The sequence below is a fragment of the Scleropages formosus genome, chromosome 16 (genome assembly GCF_900964775.1).
Source record: "Scleropages formosus chromosome 16, fSclFor1.1, whole genome shotgun sequence".
Taxonomy (NCBI): Eukaryota; Metazoa; Chordata; class Actinopteri; order Osteoglossiformes; family Osteoglossidae; genus Scleropages; species Scleropages formosus.
In genome coordinates, this window is record NC_041821.1 from 21863008 (window position 1) to 21885490 (window position 22483).

The 22483-nt window shown below is 46.8% G+C and overlaps 1 protein-coding gene across 6 annotated transcripts in view; it reads right to left on the reverse strand.

The window, feature by feature from the left end:
• rims1b (regulating synaptic membrane exocytosis 1b) overlaps positions 1-22483 on the reverse strand; it is a 97665-nt gene that overhangs the window by 64292 nt on the left and 10890 nt on the right. For all 6 annotated transcript variants that reach the window (XM_029259238.1, XM_029259237.1, XM_018750970.2 and 3 more), the window contains one exon: positions 2560-2773. In XM_029259238.1, coding sequence (XP_029115071.1) covers positions 2560-2773 — 214 coding nt within the window. The remainder of the gene's footprint in view (positions 1-2559; positions 2774-22483) is intronic.

Sequence of the window (22483 nt, forward strand, 5' to 3'; positions counted from 1 at the left end):
TGAACACATTAGCTTCATAAGGCGGGGGAAAACTATATATATATATATAGGTATGTGTGTATATATGTGCGTGTATATATGTTTATATAGTACATATAACGCACAATACAATTATAATTAGAATACATTTATTAAGGATTAATTTTCATTAAAGTGAACTATTGAAGATGTCAGTTGAACTTATCTACTTCTGCTCACTTTAACCACTCTGAGACATACTGTAGTATTGCAATGAATTGCATTGCAAATTTAGAGACTCTGATTGCGGACTTAACTTTTTCCTGATTTTTGTTTTTTAATCACTGTTTACATCCCATGGGGGGCGCAGTGGGTTGGACCAGGTCCTGCTCTCCGGTGGGTCTGGGGTTCGATTCCCGCTTGGGGTGCCTTGCGACGGACTGGCGTCCCATCCTGGGTGTGTCCCCTCCCCCTCCGGCCTTACGCCCTGAGTTGCCGGGTTAGGCTTCGGTTCCCCGCGACCCCGTATGGGACAAGCGGTTCAGAAAATGTGTGTGTGTGTTTACATCCCGAAGTGAAGCAGCCTACACAAGTTCTGACATGCTTCCAGATTTTACAGTCACTTTAAGCATTGTGGAAGAAAAGCTCAACAAGCCAAATATCAATAATGAGCACAAGAAGTGAGAAACTGTTCTGTCTTGGCCGAGACTGTAATTGCCATGTGGAATGGGGTAAAAAAGAAAATGAAACCGTTTCGGAATCAACTTCAAAAAAATTTTAAAATAAGAACTCTTTTTCCCCTCCAAGAATCAGCAGAGTAGAACGTCCATTGACCTTTACATTATCGAACAGCAAAGCAAACAGAGGAGTATTTAATGCTTTCCCATGTATTCTTGCTGCGCTCTAACTGCTTTCCAGCTGTTAGAAAGTACAAACTGAAGTTTCCAGGCCAAGGGCCAACTCCCACCACCCACTTACGGGCATCAGCCTGCCGCCATCTAGAATTCCGGTCCTTAGCAGCCTCATTAGATTGCGTCTGCAGCACACTATGCCCCTCAACCCTAGAAATTCCAACCATGACCCATGGTGGACAGCTGGTCCATATGGAGCAGCCGGTGCTCAGTGTTAGGTGTCACCCTGATTGCATCGTGCTCTGCATTGAGCGACCTGAGTGTAAGCACATTTTATAGATTACATATATAAATTATATTTAAATTAGTTATAAATTTAATTATATTTCAATTTTATAAATTACATTGGTAAATGGGCGGCACGGTGGCACAGCGAGTAACGTTGCTGTCTCACAGGACCTGGGTGGTGTGAGAAGATGTGGGTTAGATCCCCGCTCAGTCTGTATGGAGTTTGCATGTTTTCCCCGTGTCTGCGTGGGGTTCCTCCGGGTGCTCTGGTTTCCTCTCACAGTCCAAAGAGATGCTGTTCAGATTCACCCATAGTGTGTGGATGACAGAGAGAGTGTGTTCCACTGATGTGTGGATGAGTGACCCAGTGTAAGTAGTGTATCTAGCAGTGTAAGTCACCACGGTGAATAAGGTGTGTGGGCTGGTAACACTGCATAGAGTTCATTGGAAGTCACTTTGGAGGAAAGTGTCTGCTAAATAAATAAATGTAAATTATTATTAGTAGTAGTATTCCATTGTTTTTACAGCATGCGCTGCTGTCACAGGTGGCAATGGTGCATCCAGTACCTGGACTGTGGGTTTCTCTGTGTTGGAATCTTGTTCTATCTGTGTGCAGTTTGTATGTTCTCCCTCCGCTCGTGTGAATTTCTTTAAGGAACAAGTGCTCCAGTCCCCTCTCGCAGTCCGAAGACATGTGTTCCTGCTGAAATGGTGACTCTGAACAGATCTTAGCACGTGAATGAGTGAATGCACACGTTACTTTCCCTTTTGAGTGAAAGGGATGATGACTGTAAATAGCAAAGTGCAGCAATTGCAAACCACCCTGGACAACAGTGTCAGCTAAGCACCAATTAACAATAATGTTTTGGTGACCTCAGAACAGCTGTTATTGGGGCAATGTGTCATCATAACTTGTTCCACAAGACTCCGTAAGCACTTCACAATAGCACAAAACCCAGCGCTAATTTCGCCTAACTAATGCAGGAAGTTTGTCCGAATTTCAGAAGGGTTTTCCACGTGCTTACGAAAGGGAGACTGTTGTCCCTTGACGCGTAACCTGTGAAATAAGCCTCCCCGCGCTGTCATGGAATGAAAACTTGCACAGCGGGGTGAGATGCCGAGGTGTCTGGATCGTGCCCATGGAGCTTGTGCAGTGATGAACGAGCACACTTTGACAGACAGAGCCAAAGCACACCACAGATGCCTCGGCGAATCATGCTTGGAGGGTGGCCTCTTGGACACCAGAAATGGCTCGTCCCAAGGGAATCACAACACTGGGAAGAGAGCAAACCAAGGGCGGCGCACGCTTATGGTGTCCGGGAAAATTTGCAAGAAGTGTGGGAGAAGGGTGATGGGAGAGCCAGACAGGCAGACAGGTACACAGACAAAGAGCTTTTAGGAGGCGCTGGGGGGGTTGGGGTAGGGGTAGGGGTAGGGGGGCAGGGAGTGTTTGCAGGCTCACGTTGTTGGAGCGTAGGGAGACCCGGCCGCCGCAACGGGCGCAGAACTTGGTCTGGCAGTAGGAGCATAGGTGCCCGCAGCCATCGGCGAACTTGGTCTTGCGGCAGATCCCGCAGGTGGGGGCGTCGTCCTTGTGCTGGCCCTGGGGGCGCCGCGTATCCGCGCCGATGCGCCGCACCTGCTCCTTGTAGCTCTCGAACTGCTGGTGCAGTTTTCTGATAGCAAGGGGAAAGGGTTTTCCATCAGTCGCTATAAGTTTTCACCTTGACGCACATCAACACAGGTTCCATCCCATTTATTAACCACTCTTTCCATCTCTCAGCTAGTACAGCACGTTTTTCAAACGAGATTTTATTGCTTTGTTTATTTAAAGCTACTTGCAGCTTTACCTCTTCATTTAGATGAAGTAAATTATTTCTCGTGACATTCAGTTTAGTTACCTCACTCAAGGGTAAGGCCCCACTGGAACTTCACCCAGAAACCTTTAGGTTAAAAGTCTGTGTCTATAACTAATAAACAACCCCTACTTTAGTAACAATAATAACGACAATGACAATGAACAACAACAACAACATAATAATAATAATAATAATAATAATTGCACATGGATCTATTTAGCAGATGCTTTTCTACAAAGTGACATAAAATTCAGAGCAAACAAAAATGTATTATAATAATAATAATAATAATAATAATAATAATAACAACACATTGTCTGAAGCCGCTGGATCCAAGCAGGGTCGCGGTGAGCCGGAGCCTAACCCGGCAACACAGGGCGCAAGGCTGGAGGGGGAAGGGTCACACCCAGGACGGGACGCCAGTCCATCACAAGGTAATGATACTACTACTACTACTGCTAATAATAGTAATAATAATAATAATAATAATAATAATAATAAAGTGCAAAAAAACCATCACTATCTGTCACCAAACACCAAAAATTGTTGAGTGTTAAGACTGGCAGTCCACTGCGGATCATTTCACTAGCAGCTGTGACACAGTTCACTGATACCTCCGATCCTTTCCAAGCTCTTACTGCTGTCCAGCACACCATGAGCAATTTGTGACCGTCGGTTCGTGCACGCTTGACACCTGGCCTCTGAGGGTCGCCATTACACCTCCAATGGCTTGGACAAAATTAATGGCAAGAACCTCTGCCTCAGTCACTTCCTGCTTCTTAACTTTTGCATCTCACCAAACTTTCCTTCCGGGCATTAGAGAAGCAAGCAGTCCATATGGATCATTGTAGGGGTCGTGTGTGGATATTTCACCCACCAGGCCAAAGATCAGGGGAGGACCCAACCTAATGGATAGGTAACAACAGGGGACCCCTCAAATGTGTCAGGCTGCAAGAGGAACCCAGATGATGCAGAACTCAAACAGTTTCATTTCAGGACTGTATAAATAGAGGAGGGCTTCCCTGAATCCAAAAGCTCAAAATATGTACTTCAAAATTTTCTATGCTATCAGCTTCATTCATCATAAAATCAAGTGTGCCATTCTTGCAAGGACAGTAGAGTGTTGTCCAAACTTCAGCAAACACTTAAGAAATTAAAAGTTTTTGGCAGACTCTGAGTAATTAAAAAAAAAAAAACCTGATGTGCTGAGAAAGTATAATACAAGGTTATGGAAAAAAAAGTGAAGAAAACTTTACCAGTTCTCTCCTCACCACCACCCTACATCTCACTCTCCCAGTTTTTCCTGGAATAAAAATAAACCTTCTGTGAAATGCAAATGAGGCACGGCGTCTGCGTGAAGCCCCTTTGTCTCCAAACGCTCACAAAGACGACAACATTAGCAGAAAATTTCTCACTATTAAGGCTCATGTGTCCAGCAGCCCTTAATTGCCTCGTAGCATCCCCTTCGGAGCAGGACGTGAGGTGAGGAGGCAGATGGACGATGCGGCGCACGCCACCTGGCTGTGCCTTTCCTTGAGCCCTTGCAAGCACAGGTGATCCTGTTGGACCGCTGGACACAACCAGTGTCACGGGAGGCCGGCCGCAGGCACGAGGAAACCCGCTGTGACAGGCGGCACCTTGTGAACTCAGATATGATCTACAGAGCTGCTGAATGGGTGTGCTTATCGCACGAGCAAACAAGCTATTGGGGGAAATCTATTCGGGCCCTTCCGGTCGTCACGCATCCCAGCAGGGCTGTAAATTCAAGTCGCCGTCTCACGGCAGACATTGATCGGTGCCAAGGCTGCCTCTAGGGACGGGGGGTGGGGATGGGTGGGAGACAACAGGCGTGTCGATTCAGCGTAATTCATCTTGTGGAGCGGTACACGAATTTGGGAAAGCTCTACTAAACATCTGCGCAACATGGTTCGGTCAAGCCCAGGTAAAGACATCTGGAAACGTCCGAGAAACTACCTGAATTCCAGAAAGACTTTCTGAACGGCTTAATAACACAGTACTGAACATGTGGGTAACTTCAAAACCTCCATGGTGGGTGCCATCAACACCTGCCAAGGACAAAGCCGGACAGAGGAAAGGAGTAGAAATTAAACACCGCTGCACTGGTACTACAATTACGTGCTTCCTAAATCATATCTAAGCACGGTAGCTCATCTGCGCGTGAACCAACAACTGTGTTCGAATGATTATTTATTATTTGTATTTTTATGTATTCATCTTAACGTGATATTTATTTACTGCTGTATTATTTGTGTATGTTACGTCACTACATTGATGAATGTGTGCTGCAATAGTCTTGTGCAATTTCCTTCAGGATCAAAAAGTCTATCTATCTATCTTTTAAGAGCACTGAATGCTCTGTGTAGTCTAGATAAGCAGCTTGGTGGCAGCCAGCGAGTAACAGTGCTACCTTACAGTGCTTGAGCTACATGTTAGGGCATATGATTGGTTCAGGGTGTGCATGTTCTTCGTGTGTTTGCAATGCACTGCAAAACCGCTATGACTTAGTATAGCAGACATAATGAATGCTGCATCTACTATAGCCAGACAATGACACTGAGTTACTGCCCTATGCCTCATTCGGTTCTTATAGGCAGCAGCAGCAGGAACCGCTACACCACCTGCTGCCCATCATTAAAGAAGGGTTAGAGCAAAAGGTGAGTTCAATAAGCCAGGTAATGCAGTTCCACAGAGGATTAACAGCTGTGTTTAGGCTCATGTTTCTCCAGCACACATGATGCTGACGACCCACACGTTTGGCGTCTTGTCATATCCACTCACTCCGCCACAGTCTGCCACATTCACTGGCTCACCGGAGCACTGAGGATATGCCTGTTCCATAATTAAGCTTAAGGCAAAGCTACTAATTTCTGTCTCTTTTGTTTTGTTCCCTCTGCCGCTTAATGGGCCTTTTCGCAGATAGCACCATACCGAAGGAGAGAAGTGGTCAGGTGCTCAACAGGAAGCCCAGGGCCGGTGGTGTACATCCTCATACCTCTTGTGTTCCCAGCCACTGTGACAAATTAGGAGAATCACAGAAGCATGTTGGAGTGTCACTTAAGGCTTCCTCCATGCAGTATGAGAGTGGATTATGCTGTAACCATAATAACTATATTATGCTAAACACTATTACCACATTATTGCGCAGTAACTATATTAACCAGTTAAAACGTGGACTGTACTGTAACCATGCAAGTAAGGGTATCAGAATAAATACTAAATTTCCCATAGTTCCATCTGTTCTGCTAGAAGGCCTAAACCATTTCAGATAAAAATGTTTTACACCAGGAACCTTTATGAGGCTTACAATGGTGTCAGCAAGACTTGAGCAATAAATTTCTTCAGTCTGGTACATTTCATTTAAAGAGTGGTCATTGTTGGCTTACTTAGTCCCAACAGCCACAGTCCCTTGTCCAAGTCAGGACTCTACGCAATGCCCCGCAACCTTTTCAATAAACACTGCCAACAAGGGCTTGATTAGAAAGTCGGCTCTGTAATCTTTGTTGACCTCTGATATCTAAGTAATCGTCTCCATCTGTAAAGTCTAATTTGCCATCAGATACCTCTTTAAATCTTCTCTCTGTCTGGCATTTATGAACCTGTTTGGAGCCATTCATATTTCTTGTTGAGTTTTTGTTTAGTGCCGTGCCTGAATAAGATCCCCTCCATAAATTTTTCTCATAAAAGAATAAAGTAAGAATAATATGCACTTTCATGTGTTTTTTTTTTTTTTCTTGACAGGCCAGGTGATTTGCCTTCCCAAGCAAAATAATTCACCTGTTCACCCGACGTGTACTGGGGAACGATGACACACTAAGGGAAAGGTACAGAACTAACAAAAAACAGCCACGTCACATGAACGTTAAAACGAAGCTCACCTCTTAATTGTGCTTGCGCTAACAATTTCATTGGAACTCTGACATTATGCAACGAATCAGGAAAACGACAAGCAAGCCTCCTTGCTGGAATTTGCTCAGTGAAATATGGCAATGCTTTTGAAAGCCATAGCTCTGGAGCGAAACGGAACGCCCAGCGGCACGGCAGGACGAATGAAGGGAGGTGGGGGAATGGCGAAAGCACCATATGCCACAAGTCCCGCTATAGCTGCTGCAAAGATGCCTCTCCTCTCGAAACTCAGCCTAAGCACTGAGACGCGTCTGTGCTCTTCAAAATGAAGCCGCACATCCCCCAGAGGGTCCAAATCAGTTCGGGTCCAAATCAGTTCTGTGCTGTTCCTCCATCCCAAATGGAATGGCAACAGGTTTACCTGACTTCCCCATACTGTTCCTATACCTAGCCAAAATGTGAGACAGTGTGGTCCAGAGGAGGATCGAACCCACTGTAAGCACCATTGTATGAAGCTAAGTCGACGCCTGATCTCTCCCTAGCTTACTTCCACAGGTACCCTCCAAAAGACCATAAATCACAAACTTTTGCTGAAGTTCAATGCAGGATTCAAGATTAAAGATTCAGATGAAAATCTCCAAAAGCTGAGTTTAACTGATCGATCAGTTTGTGGCAGCTGATGAAGACTGAAGGGGGCATAGGAAACGGCGGTAAAGTAAATACCTGGCACGTAAAAAGGCAGCCATGTCCTGCCCGCCACCGTCTTCAGTGTCCCTGAAGAGCGACTCGGACAGAGGTCCACGGTTGCGTGGGGGTTGCCTGCCTCAAGCCTTGTCCACTAACTGCCGAGGCTGGCACCCGCATGTTGAGGACCGCGCTCGGAGCTCGCATGGCGCACGGAGGGGAGGCGGACAGCAGGGCGGGGATACTGGGACGTGCTGGCGGATCGACAGAAGTCTTGGCGAATGTGAAAAAATGTGAGATCGGTGCTTTATTGGGACTCAAGTGCGGCAGTGACGCTGACAACAGTGACGTCTTTCACTGCTGTGGCGGTGCCAGCGTTTTCAAGAACCTTTCTGTAATTAAAAGCTAAGTGAATGTGCCAAACCTTCAAAAAAAAAAAAAAAAAAGGATTGTGCAGAAGATGTGTACATAGGTTAATGCAGAATGAAAAACAACACATATAAAAGTGTTTCGTGATAGAGCTGCTATCAACCTTACAGCAGGCCAGTGGTATGGATTTATCAGCAAGTCAGAAGTGTCTCTTTGACTTTTATAGCCCCCTTTACGTCTTGTGATCAAAATTCATGGCGACTTTTTCCTCCGTGGTAGTTTCACATTGATCTCCTACAAACTAGATAGCTATTGTACCCCACAGCCAGTATAAACGAGTAAATGCATAAAAAGTGTATGATATGGCTATTTCTGTGCCATGGACAACCGGCCTCTGACCTGGTGTCTGACGTGGACACACCAGTGTGTAAGCACAGGGACGGCTGGCAATCACAGCACACAGCCTACGGGCACAGGTGTCTTGTGCAGCAGGCCTGCGGCCCGAACACGTGCCAGAACCCCGCATGCTCCATGGGTCCGCATGCCGGCATCCGGGGATTAGCGCTCTCCAGCACCCCGCACCCCAGGAAGGGAACCGCAGGAATCTCTGCCTCATTGGACAACACGGTAAGGGCTCTAAAAGGCACAGGACACTAACACCAGCATAGTACTCTGCAACGTTCCCAACACAAGGAGAAAATGTAATCACCTGATCTACAGGAAAAACTGGAAATAACCAACTGAAACTGAGAGATTTTGAAAAACATAACCTTGAGAAAAATCTTGTGCGCACACACACACACAGTCTGAACCACTTGTCCCATTCAGGGTTGCGGGGAGCCAGAGCCTAACCTGGCAACACAGGGCATAGGGCTGGAGGGGGAGGGGACACACCCAGGACGGAACGCCAGTCCGTCGGAAGGCACCCCAAGCAGGACTTGAACCCGAGACCTACTGAAGAGCAGGACCTGGTCCAACCCACTACGCCACCGCACCCCCCAAAAGACTTGCAGTTAACCTTTATTTTATGTAATAGCCAGGGCTTTTTCATGCCATACCTTAAAAAAAAAACTAAATTTTTTTCGACTTTTTCGTCGTCAAGGTGTAGACAATCCAGAAGTGTATATAATTTTGGTTTGAGAAACACACAAATCTGGGGGTTGATGTAAGATAGGTCGATTCATGGTTACTTTGAGAACAGAAGTTGGCCATAGACAAAAACAGCAAGGTACGAAGTCAAGATGTTGTGTTGGAGAACTGCTTTGACAAAATTTTAAATCTTATAACCTTTTCCTGTTTGAAATATTTACTGTATTTTTGTGACAGTCGGGGGTAGGGGATAAAGAATCCTGATTGAAAGTGTTGATAAATTTAGTTTAATTTTTAATTATATATGTATTGGCACTTTTTTCTATATAAAAAAAACTACTAATAGCACTACTAGTGACAAATTGTTCTTTTTCATATTGTAGTTCAGCAGAGCTCTTTTCTTACTGTTGCTATGCACTCTTCGTGTCTTTGGCACACGTGGCGGTGGATACCATCTTGATTTGCGGCCGTTGTAGGACAGCGCAGATGCCATGCCACGTTCACTCTGCCGCACTCATTGATTATACACTACAAGTGCTCATGGTCTGTCAGCCTGCCCAAACCTGCTCCCCAAGGGGCAAAAAGGAACATGGTGCTGGTGTCAAGCCCAAGCACCCGCACAACCCCCCGCTCATTTCGCTGTAAATAGAACTAGATGGCAGCTGAACCCTCATCCGAGTGGTAAAGAGGCCAGAAGGACTGGTTCCTACTCAGAGCGGCCCCGACCCAGCTCCCTGGTCAGAAACTGGCCCTGGTTTGCCTTGGCCTGGCTCCCACTATCACTCTTTCCGCTTATATAAGCATGTCAGCTGGGGGGCGCTGCGCCTCTGTCCCCCATGCTGGGGGTAGGCATATGGCGCCTACTCCACATGGAAGAACTGAGTTGCTTTTGGCCTCTAGTCCCAGGCACAGGCCCCCCTCTGTCCCACCATATCCCATCGTCCATCGTGTTTCCATTTGGAACAGACATCATGCCCACATCTTTCTCCCTCTCTCCAAGGCATACGGCTACACGTTGCCCTACACCACTGCATTCTCTCTGACCTTCTTCCTCTCTTCTGAAACATATCTCTGAATATGTCTGTCTTATAACATCGCTCTCTAGTGAGATGTTTGGCCATGTACTAATTTGTTCCCATATTGAGCCCTCCCATTCCTTCCCTTGCATCTCTTCCTTTATTAACCTGTTGACTGTCTCAACCTCTTCCATATCTACTCCCTCCTCTCTGATTTTGCACCAATCACCACCTTCTCATGGCAATGTGGGTGTACTGAAGTCTAAGCACAAAGTCAACAAGCCAGGGCAAGCAGATACCGATATATTCCCATGGGAGGTAATACCGACACCCCTCAACTTACGCAAATAGACCATTCGTCAACCCCTTACATAAGTCAAAAGCTACGTATGTCAGATTACCCCTCCTCCCCCACTATTCAACATCATTGCCTGCCAACACCACAGGCTCCTGTATACCTGCAGCATCCTTCACTATCGTATCTATAGTCGATATGGCTAAACCTGATTCCATGCTATAGACAATAATCTATGTCCACCTTCATACTTTCTTACTGTTTTCAATTTCATCTCCAATTTGATTGCAAGCTGGTTCTTGTTTTCCTTTAAGTGCAGGTTTACCACCAGGCATTGTCTGACACATACTGTCTGAAACCACTTATCCCAAGTTGGGTCGCAGCAAACCGGAGCCTAGCCCAGCAACACAGGGAGTAAGGCTGGAGGGGGAGGGGACACACCCAGGACACAACGCCAGTCTGATACGAGGCACCCTTAGCAGGGCTTGAACCCCAGCCCTGCCAGAGAGCAGGACCCAGCCAAACCTGCTGCGCTGCTGCGCCACCACGCCCCCCACACCAGGCATTGTGAATAATGAAATGGGTAAAAAATATGGGAAAAAAGCACTACGCTAACAACAGGAGAGCTGTTCATGGCTGAAACTCGCAGGAACTGGGAAGATGCAGCTTCCTGCCTCGTCTGGCTACACCGACTTGCGCTTAACGTTTTTCAGATGTTTTGCATAAAATAAAAGCACTATCAGTACATAATTTGTATGTCGGGAATTTTTTACGCAAATCCGGATTTACGTGAGTCAAATTTATATAAGTAGAGGGGTGTCTGTATTGGTCAACAGTTTCATTAAGAGTTGAAGACGTGTTAATCCTGGCTCACGATGGCTTAGTTACCTGTCTCTTTATAGATATATCCGCCTACATCAAGCTCTTCCTCCTTCTCTGTGCACGTTTAACTCTGCTTCGCTCCTTCCGCAGTCTTCCTCCTCTGCCTCTCATTTCACCGTTGCCTTGCAGTCATTGCTAATCATCGCATCATTCAGATTGTGAGGAAGCATACACATCTCATGCTCATGGATCACATTTTACTTCCTCTCTAACCCTCTTCCTCCTCCAAGCACCTGACTGTTCCAACAGAACCTCTGCTCTCAAATAGGCTCTCTGCCCGGCAAACCCATAACCCACATGGTTGCTGATCTCTTTATTTGCAACATCAGGCATACACATGCACAGGTAGGGGTCTTATTTTCTGCATGAGACCTGCCGGCGGTAGCGCCCTTGACCAATCCCACCCCTGAAATAGTCGCGTCTGCAGCGCGGCAGCCTTTGCGGATGTGGTATGAGGGGATCTCGAATAACGGGAAAAGCCCGTTGGATTGGAGTCTCGTCGAGAGCGAAGGAGGGGCACTCCTTCCTTTCAGCGAAGGGATTAGGAGGCGCGCACTGTCTGGGACACCCTGCGCCTTGCACCCTCCCCTTACGGAAGGGAATAAAAAGAGAGAGAGGAACGCCTTATTAAGATGCTCCTATAGTGGAGGAGGCTGCATCCACCAGCAGAGCAGCATGAGTGAATCACGTGGTGCCTGCCGCTGTCCCATGGGTAATACAAGCGGGAGGCAGTGCCCTCATTGCAGTGAGCTCAGTGCCGCCCCAGGTGGGGGCTGAATCAGGGCAGCCTCCTCCTGCCCTCCCATCTGGGCTCCCATTAAAGGGGCTGCAGCAGAGGCAGCATGATGGAACAAGGCCTCTCTGCAGAAGAATTTTTTTCAGACTTCAGACCTCTGAACCTTTCAACCCCATTACATATTTTCATGTCCATCCACACGAAAAAAGAGGACCCCAAAGGTGCCAGGTGTGTAATTTACTGTTAAAGACTGGCCCCCCAAACCCTCTTCCTGGGCCTCTTGCCTGCTGAGGCAAGCCAGATGGCTGTACCTTTTTTGCAGTACAGAACAGACATTCAAGGCTTTTCCCAAGACAACAGAACATCCCCATCCACCAGCACGGAGGCTATGGCTCTCACACACTGGTTGCCTAGGTCCCACACCCCAGCTCTCCTGTGTCAGTGGAGTTTCCACTTACCACTTCGCTCCCCCCGCCATCCGACATGTGCCGTTAATTAGCACAGCTATAAATGCATCGCCACAAGGGAGCACTATTTTCGTCCTGTCAGCTGACTCGGCTGACGCTTCGGAAAGGACGCTTTCTGTCAAGTGCTGTGAAGGAAGGGGGGGGGTAGTGGTTCTCTTCTCCCAATGGCACTCTGCACACAAGTGTCGTACCAGCCTGCAGTGCTCCCATCACCATCACTAACCAATAAAGGAGTTGCCCATTCACAGGTTCCCCTTTGCTGCCTTTTAAAATATTTCTATTTGTCCGTATAGTGTGGAGGGCACGGTGGCGCAGCGGGTTGGACCGGGTCCTGCTCTCCAGTGGGTCTGGGGTTCGAGTTCCGCTTGGGGTGCCTTGCGACGGACTAGCATCCCGTCCTAGGTGTGTCCCCTCCCCCTCCGGCCTTACGCCCTGTGTTACCAGGTAGGCCCCGGTTCCCCATGACCCCGTATGGGACGAGCGGTTCTGAAAGTGTGTGTGTGTCCGTATAGCAAGTTAAAACTGTTCCCTTTGTATGGACCCCATATAAGTACTATACTACAAGGTGAAAAAGTCCTTTGGATCAATAATTCTTACAAACAAAAATAAACTTTGGTGTGGCTTAGCTCACGGAAAGCTGCTGTGATTTATTGTCACAAAATGGCTAATGAGAAGGTTACAAGAGTGAGGATTCTTCAGAAAAGAGGGTAAGATTATGGCATGCACTGTAAGCGAATGCGCAACCCGGACCAACAGCTACAGCTTTATGGGCTTTAAGGTAACTCCCCAGAATCCCCCAGTGTGACACCCTGATGCCAGGCAAAATGAATGGATGGACATGAACTTGAAGTTAGGGAGGAGTGACTGTGTCTGCCCAGCGGGTCTGGTTCTCGCTTGCCAGAGACTGAGCTGCTGGCCAGTTGAGTCCACCAGCCTTGCTCTGCTTACCACGCACACGGAGGTCAACCTCAAGCAGACACAGCACAACATGCCACATCCCCAACAAAATCTGTTCCTGCTTCTCAGCTGACCTTTCCATTTAACCCTATAACGAAAGGGACAATGTCACCGTTGGTGAGATTCCTTTAGGGTGAGGATGCCTGGTTTTACTACATAAGAAGCTCCTACTCCACAATCAGAGAACACCAAGAGAGGACAGATGGGAGAAATTACAGTTTCACAGCAAAGTAGACACCTTTCCCTGCAACTCAACACCCTCCCATAGCCCACATCACAGAGCTATACACACTTCCATCTTATAACGTTTAGTATTTACATATTTGTTTGGTTAGGCAACACTAAATGTCAGTGAAGTGAATGAATCCACCTGTGCACAAGTCTGCCTTCTGAACCACTTCCTCCACCTGTGGCAGAAACGCGCACTAAAATCACTCCTTATTAAAAAATTTTTTCTACGATTTATGAGAGAGCAGGGAAAGACCTGGGAATCACAGCTGACACCTAGAGCAGCCAGATTGCATGACCACGCCTCGTCGTGATTTGCAGCAGCCGCTGCTGCGGGGGCTTCGTAATGTAATCACACTCAGACGCGGACAGTTCACGGTGGGCTTTTAAGCGCTGCTGCGGCCAGGGCAAGAGAGGACAAGAAGAAGAAGAAGAAGAAGAAGAAGAAGGACAGTAATTTTATGTTTCAATATGCTTCTTTTATCTGTATTTTTTTGGCTTGGTGGACTTATCGTTTTTCATTTCTGGTTAAATCGATTTAAATGGTCCTTCACATTCTAATGTTTTCGGATCCTGGCCCAGTGCCCTGCCAACTTATAAGGTGCTCATCTGTGCCGCGCTGTTCTCCTCAGCCTCACTAACTAGTACACGGCGGCACAGTGTCGCAGCAGATATTGCTGGTGCCTCATAGCACCTGGGTTCTGGGTTCGGTCTGGCTTAGCCTGAGCCGAGTTTCATGTTCTTCCTTTCTGTTCATGTGGGTTTCCTCTGGGTGTTCCAGTTTCCCCTTGCATACATGTTCCATGTGCATGTGTGACTCTTAATTACTCCTTGAGTGTGTGTTACATTGCTGTACTGTATAAGTGGGTGTATGATTGTAGGAAATCTAGTAGTGTAAGTCATCTTGGAGAAATGTGAGCTAATTTTTGTACATTGCTTAGGAGAAAAGCATCTGATGAATAAACAAACGTAAATGAAACCGTTGCTCTTGTTCTCTGTGGAGCAGTTCAGACTGCTTTGGCCCAGCTACCTGTAGTTATACACATATGAGCTATTACAACAATTATAAGGAGGAAGCACTGTTGCATTTTGGGGGATTGGAACCTTGTCTTCGACATACAATCATCTTACATTTACATTTACATTTATTCATTTAGCAGACGCTTTTGTCCAAAGCGACGTACATCTCAGTAAAAATACAATTTATGCATTACAGTAAGAGAGAGGGACATAGCTGCGGACATGTGACTCTTAAGTAAACCTGGTCTGTTACCTTCCACTTGATGCACCGATGTTCATCGCTCGAGTAGGTTCATAAAACTCAGGATAGACGAATCCTGATAACCTCCTACCAATTTTTTTTTTTTTTATAATATAAGATACACAAACACCCACATACAATGCCGGAGCAGCAGCTGTATAAAGGCTAATCTGAGGATGCTCATGAAGTTATGGTGCATGAACATTTACACCATACAAGAGCTGGAGAGATCTTGGGCAAAATGGGTCTGGAAAAGGTAAGTTTTCAGAGCCTTCTTGAATTTAGACAGAGTTTCTGCAGTTCTGAGTGGGAGGGGAAGGTCATTCCACCACAACGGAGCCAGAACCGAGAACCTCCGCGCTTTACCTTTCCTGCGTGGGACCACCAAGCGAGCAGAAGTAGAGGAGCGAAGGGGTCTGGCTGGGGTGTAGAGCTTGATCAAGTCCTGTAAATAGCTGGGAGCAGTTCTACTGACGCATTTGTAGACAATAACCAGGGTCTTATCTTCCAAGATACACCCATTTGGGTTACAAGAATTTGACTTTATGAAGAGCCTCATTTATTACTTCAATATATGAAACATTTATTCACATTTGAGGACCAAATTTGGATTTAATGTGCATCCCGACAGCTGAGAACTGCAAGATCGGTGTCACCATGCGGTCTTTACAGTGATCGATTTGCTCCATTACGTTCTCAACCTCCATAACTTCTTGTTTGTTGGTTTCCACTGGTACAATTTAAACATGATCATGGCCCCATCTGGACTGTCCAAACCATGTCAACTTGTTCAGAATGAGTTTTCATTTGCATTGTTTTCATTGCTTTCTTTGATCAGTACCTTTTTTACAAAGTTGAATTAATATGGGGGGCATAGTGGTGCAGCGCGTTTGATGGGGTCCCGCTCTCTGGCGGGTGTGGGGTTCAAGTCCTGCTTGGGGTGCCTTGCGATGGACTGGCATCCCATCCTGGGTGTGTCCCCTCCCCCTCCAGCCCTGCGCTCTGTGCTGCCAGGTTAGGCTCCGGTTTGCCGCAACCCCACTCAGGACAAGTGGCTTCCGACAATGTGTGTGTGTGTGTGTGTGTGTGAATGAATTAATATGTAGACATTAAGGATCACATGTGTTTATTTGTGAGTGTTTAATATGGGTACAGTACATAACAACAACAAAAGAGCTGAACTAGCACAGGTAGACAGCCATACGTATTATAGAGTAATTAATATATGGCAATCTGCACTACTATTTATAACTATCATTTACAAAGTAACTATTATTATTATATTATACAAAGTAACTATCCATTTTAAGTAAGTAACTATCCATTTTAAGGTGACTTGGTGAAATTTTAATATGAATTTTGGGGTTCAAGAAGACATGAAAATGTCTACCATTGAAACTAAGGGCAATTACCTTAAGTTGTGAGAATTCACCTTATAAAGGGTTTTTTTTTACCTTTGCAAGGTGGTAGAAGACTGTAATCAAGCTGAGGTCTATATAACTTATCACCTCTTCCAAATATGAGAACATGATCTAACACAATCATTAAGTCACTGAGATATGGACCATGGCTCAAGCTATCCCAGACCTATTCCTATTCCTCCTTGAGGGAAATTTGCCATTGCCAAGTTTATTGTGTAGATGTTTCTGTCTGTGGCCTCATCTGCATAGCTATTACCTTGATGTTCAGTCCATATTGTCCTTGTATTTCATTTTTACTATTCTTTTGTTATATTACCTTTGTTCTTTGAGTCTGTTTAGATCCTTTAGCCATTTTATTTTTTGTGTGTACTTCCCAGAACTCCTTTGATTGCCTAATATCCCTGCAGCTACATTTCCATCTGCTGTGCTATATAAAGTGCTCTGCAACCATGCCATGTGCAAGGTGCAATATTAAAGAAAATGTGATTGTGTCTGATTAACTCTCCTTTTCCCCAGGAGAAGCATCAGCCCTTATTCAGAAATCTTCAGCTGATCTTTCGGCAGGTGTTCCCGCTGACCCCATGTCACGCAGGGAAAAAGTGCCCTCATCAAAAGAGTGGATGTCCTGTCAGGGGGCCCACCACGAGCGAACTCACTAAACACAGCCTCCCTCCATCACACCTCGGAGCTGGCGTCGCTGTTATGCAACCTGCTGCACGCGCCCACACACTCACATGCACAAAAACACACACCTCATAGTAACTGCCACCTTCTCTCCAGCCATCCCACCTCAGGACCGGCCTAACCTCTCCCAGGCCAGGAGGCCCCATTCCGCACAGCACCTCACAGAGAAAAAACTTTCAACCCCTCCACCTGCCCAACCCACCCTACTTTCGCCGCACCCTCCTGCTAACCGTATCTGAACGTCTGCCCAGCACTCGTGCTATTTCAGTCCGGAGGCAGGAAAGAAGCAAGTGTGGGCCCCCTGAACAGGAGGAGAGGTGATGCATCCAAATCAATCTATAAATACTCCTCAGAAAGGCCGTGAGGAGAGGCGGCGCTGCAGGAGCTCGAGGAACAAAGAGCTGGACGGAGGAGAACGCAGCCCCCTGGGGGTGGGATCCGGTGAACCGGTGGAGGAAATCAAATGCCCGCCTCGGATCCATGCTGCCAAGAATCCAGTCTATATGATTCTTGTTTTGTTTTTTTCCACAGTGCGTGTTTATGTATTTATAACTTGCGCTTCAGAATCTCTGAATCAGTGGGTTTCCTCCCCAGTGGGGTTTTGAAGCCAGGTGCGAGGGTGTGGGTGGTAGTTTCATAACCACCAGAACCACACCTGCCCATGTTCTGCTCGAGTTTCACACAACAAGGAATTCTTCTGAGTCCTTCTCTTTGTGGCCTGTCCAGAGGCATCTTCATCTTCATCTTCTTCTCCGTGTCTCCTCATTGAACCTCCCTTTCCCCACATCCACTTGCTGGTATCAGAATCCTGCTGCCGTGACTGTGCTTAGTCAGAAGTGTGATCTGTTCCAGAACTCTCTGCTGCTCTCTGTCCCGAGATTGCCTGAGGCTCAACACCTCCACACTGGAAGCCACTGACCTCACACACCCCAAAGTGTGGTGACAACCATTCATCTTCTTCAACTTAGTGTAATTATTTACTAAACTGCGGTATTCCCCTGTTAACCAACAGACTCCTTTCAGTCACCATGTAGACGAGTACAGTAGCTCATTGCACCCAATAGGCGACAATCAAATCTGCACTGATTCTGTCTAATATAATCTAATCTAATCTAATCTCTTTGATACTGTCTGCTCTTTGTGATGTCCTCTTATCTCATCGAATCCAATCAAATCCAGCCTAATCCATGAGAGCTAAATATGCTATTTAAACAGCAAAAGACAGAATATCTGAATATGACAACTGATTAAAAAAGAAATTTTTATGCAGTATTAGATATAATATAGCATAGTACCATGCATCCTGTAACAGCTGGTATGTAACATAAGTGGAGCATCTTGTAGCAAACAATCAGTTTTTAATTTGTAATGGCTATTTCATAATTCTCATTATTTATGAATACTCATGTTTACAAAACCTCGTTGTGGATTAAATCAAAGTGTTCAGAAAGCACTCTGACACTGTTGAGGTTTTTTTGTTATTGTAGCTCGTTGCCATGGTTTCAGCGCACATCACTTTGAAGGTGCAATGAAAGGAAAAGGTATATTACACAACATGTTGTGTATGTAGACAGCAAACTGGCTGCAATACAAAGGCGAAGAATTCTGACTGGGTCCATAGGCTCTTTCAGTTTCTCCTTTGAGAACGCAAACGGCAGTGTGTGTGGGGGGGGGGCAATCAGAAACTGGGAGAGGCTGTGAAAAGGGAGCAGGGGGCGGGTTTAGGGCTGCGTAATAAAGACAGATTCGAAGCAGGTAGGAAAACATTATTTGTTTGCTTAGCAGTCACTTTCATCCTTAGCAACTTCCATAGCTGGCTATCATTTATGCAGCAGGATATTTACTGGAGGGTGGCGCGGTGGCGCAGTGGCGCAGTGGGTTGGACCGCAGTCCTGCTCTCCGGTGGGTCTGGGGTTCGAGTTCCGCTTGCGGTGCCTTGCGATGGACTGGCGTCCCGTCCTGGGTGTGTCCCCTCCCCTTCTGGCCCTACGCCCTGTGTTACCGGGTAGGCTCCGGTTCCCCGTGACCCCGTATGGGACAAGCAGTTCTGAAAATGTGTGTGTGTGTGTGTGTGATATTTACTGGAGCAATTTGGGTTAAGCGCTTCTCTTAGGGGTACAACAGCTGTTCCCACACTTGTATTTGAGCTTGTATTTGATCTTTTGGTTAAAAGTCAAATCCTTAAAGCGCCAGAGCCAGGAGCAAGGTGAGATACGGCAGAGGGAGTCAAACAGGTGTGGTCGCAGAAGAGGTGGAGACTGCGATGGAGACGATCCCGAAAGCATCGTCACAGTGGTTCACGGAATCTGTAGCCGTGTTGGACTATCCGGTGCTCACAGTCTGACAGCCCGTGTCAGTCACAGCCCCCACCACACCCCCAGCCCCCTGGCAGAGTCACACAGAGCCAGCAGTTTCCTCTTCACTCTTCCCCAGGGTGGGGGTTGGAACGGGGTGTCCGTGGCTGAACAGCATGACGAGAGAAAGCAGGATGTTTTAAAGGGGTCTCAGAGGCTGGCTGGTAATGTTGGCTTGCTCTGATAAACAGCCCTTGATCCCACAAAACACGGCACTATAATGTCACCTGTGTCGGACGGGGCCTGTGATGCCCTTAGGGCATGAAGATTGGACTCGTCCGGAGAACTAGTGTCATTGACAGCATGGCTCTCCGCACCAATCCGATACCAGGGGAGGAGTTTCCATCGCATGCTATGATTACTTGCGCTACCACACTCGCGGGTTAAACACACACCCTGCCAAAGTCCTCACGAGGTTCCGGCAACCAAGGAAAACCCTCCAGCTGCTGTGGTACAGGTGATGTACGAGGAATTCCAAGTGGACACATTTGCTCATGTTCTCTCAAAAATTGCTACGTTTCCTGATCATTTTCTCTTTGATACAAGGGCAAAGAATAGCAGGCAGAGTCCCCACCGCTCCACCCAATGGTCTGTCTGTGGCCCCCGGCTCAAGAGTGCCCCTGCGCCACGCTCTTTTCTTTCCACATTTGTGCTGTTCCCCAGGGTAGAGCTCTCCTCTGCCGCTTCAGGCTTCCACTCCGCAGGAGCCTCCATTAGTGGCGCTACGGTCGCAGAACCCCGCCCCCACCAACACGCACGCTCACGACAGCGCCCACCCGTCTGCTCACGCGTGGCTGGAATGCCACGTGATGGACCGCTCGACACACCCGACAACGCTGCACATACACATTGTGAAACGGGAGGAACCAGTCTGCATGAGAAACGGGGGAGTGTCCGGGGCTGCGCGGTACCCGCGAGGTGTGAGGGGTCACACTCCTGGCTCTATTCTGGGACAAGAGTCTTCCCTGACCAGCCACGTACACACAAACACACACACACACACACACACACACACACACACACAGGAATCCTGGGCTGCCGGAGCGGAATGCCTCTCATTAAACTTTCATGCCGCTGGGTTCCGGTACTGCTAAACAGGCTGCTCAACAGCATCTCGCTCTCCATCGCTCTCTCTCCTCCCTCCTCTCTGTCTCTCTCTCTTTATGATGCTTGGGTGTATCAGTCCTCCATGAAAGCATGTCTCTCAGAAACACACGTAAGAATCGCAGATTTCCCAGCAGGCTCCACTGAACCTCCTCGCTGTCATGGGTTTGCTGAGGGTGGGACTGAGGACTGGGGATGCAAATATCTATGAGGAGATGCTTCTGCTTCTGGAGCTGCTGACAGCCCATCCACCCAGCCCCACGATACCCCCCACTCAGCTCCATGAGACTGGCTTGGCCTCCTGCAATGGATGAAGCATGGTGTGAGGAAGGGGGAATAAGCCATATCTGACCAGTGCCTGTTTTTACGATAACTATGCAGACTGACCAGACCTTGTCCAAGGTGCTGCCTGCTGCCAGCTGCCACTTCTCACAGGACCAGGGAGGATGAGGTAGTAAGGGGTGTGTATGTCAGAGAGAAGGGCTGGAGGGGGCATCCCAAGCATAGTGCGCAATCCCCCACAAAACCTTTCAACGCGACCGTTTGTGAGTCTTTGCTGGAGAGCAAAGGACGTGGGTTTGAATCCGGCTCAATCTGTGCGGAGTTTTCATGTTCTCCTTGTCTTTGCGTAGCTCTCCTCCAAGAGCTCTGGTTTCCTCTAACAGTCCAAAAACGTTACGTGAACTGGAGACTCTAAATTGCCCTTCGTGAATGTGTAACTGTACTGTATTGCTGTGCTGTGTGAATGAATGGTTCTAGGAGTTCAGTTCAGTGTGTCTGGCACTGTAAGTCACCTTAGATAAAGGTGTCAGCTAAATATTATTTAGTAATCACTCTACATTGCATTGGAGAAAAGTGTGTGCTCAGTGAATAAATTTAAATGTTTTCCCATGTCTAGCTTGAGAGCAAGGACTTAATGCTTTCTTGTGGCTAAAGATGTTGCACGATGGAACCAGCAAAAGAAGTTAAAAGGGGAAAAGAGACAAAAAATATGTCTTTGTGCACTGAGGGCCCAGAGACCTTGGGTCATGTGTGGAAAAAAAAGCCTATGGTTGTAACTGATTTGAAAAAAAAAATACTGCAAACTGAGCGGAGAGTTCCCGACTTTAGCTTTCAGTGGTGCAACGCCCAGATGCAAGTTACTGCTCGGCTCAAGGGAGCACACCGTCCCAGATTCCTCACCACACACACACACACACACGCACACACACACACACACCCACACACGCAGCCTTCATTTAAAACCCAACCTCATGCAAACCACTTTTCCTTGTTTGGTCATCATCAATTATTTCTCCTTGTTCCTTTTTCCCAGTTAAAGGTAAGACCTTCAGAGTCATTACCTGCCTTTGCGTTCATTTGGAAATCACATGCCTCTTTTTTCAATATTCATTGCAACGATGAGGAGAAATGCTGTCTCTCTCAGACGATGACCTAGTTATCTCTCACTTCTTAAAAGGGATATTTTTAGACAATGCAAGTTGGATGCTGAATTTCGAGACAGCGAGTCTGAAAGTCTCATTCTGTTCCTCTGCAGCTGGATTAATTGAATTAATATCTGCTGAATTAGCTCTTGGGTGTCACAGTGTCTGTGCCACACCCGGTTTTGCCATTTACTTCCCATCTCATTTTCCTGAACCTGGACAGTAAACAGACAGAGATGTCAGGCAACTAGCCATACGCATCCAAAGAAACATAATTAAATGAACTCCTTTGTTAGATGGAGCTCCGTCCAAACTCATATATCTCTTACTAATGTATACATTATTATTATTTATTATAAATAATTCAGCTGACACTTTTCTCCAAAGTGATGTATAGTGAGAGGTTCGTATAGTACAACTTCACACAACCATTTACTCATTTATATAGCAGGCTAATATTTACTGTATCAGTTCAAGACTCTTGCTCAAAGGTACAGCAGGAGGACTTGGGATTCCAACATGGGTCTTCCGATTGCAAGTGGATAGCTCTAATCACTACATCACTTTTCTGCCCTTAATAATCTACACATGTATACATTATTATGAGTTTACTTTAAAGACCTGCAGGCACAATTAATTTGCACTCATCGCTCACTTACTCATTTTACATTCTAATTTAGACTACTGACACA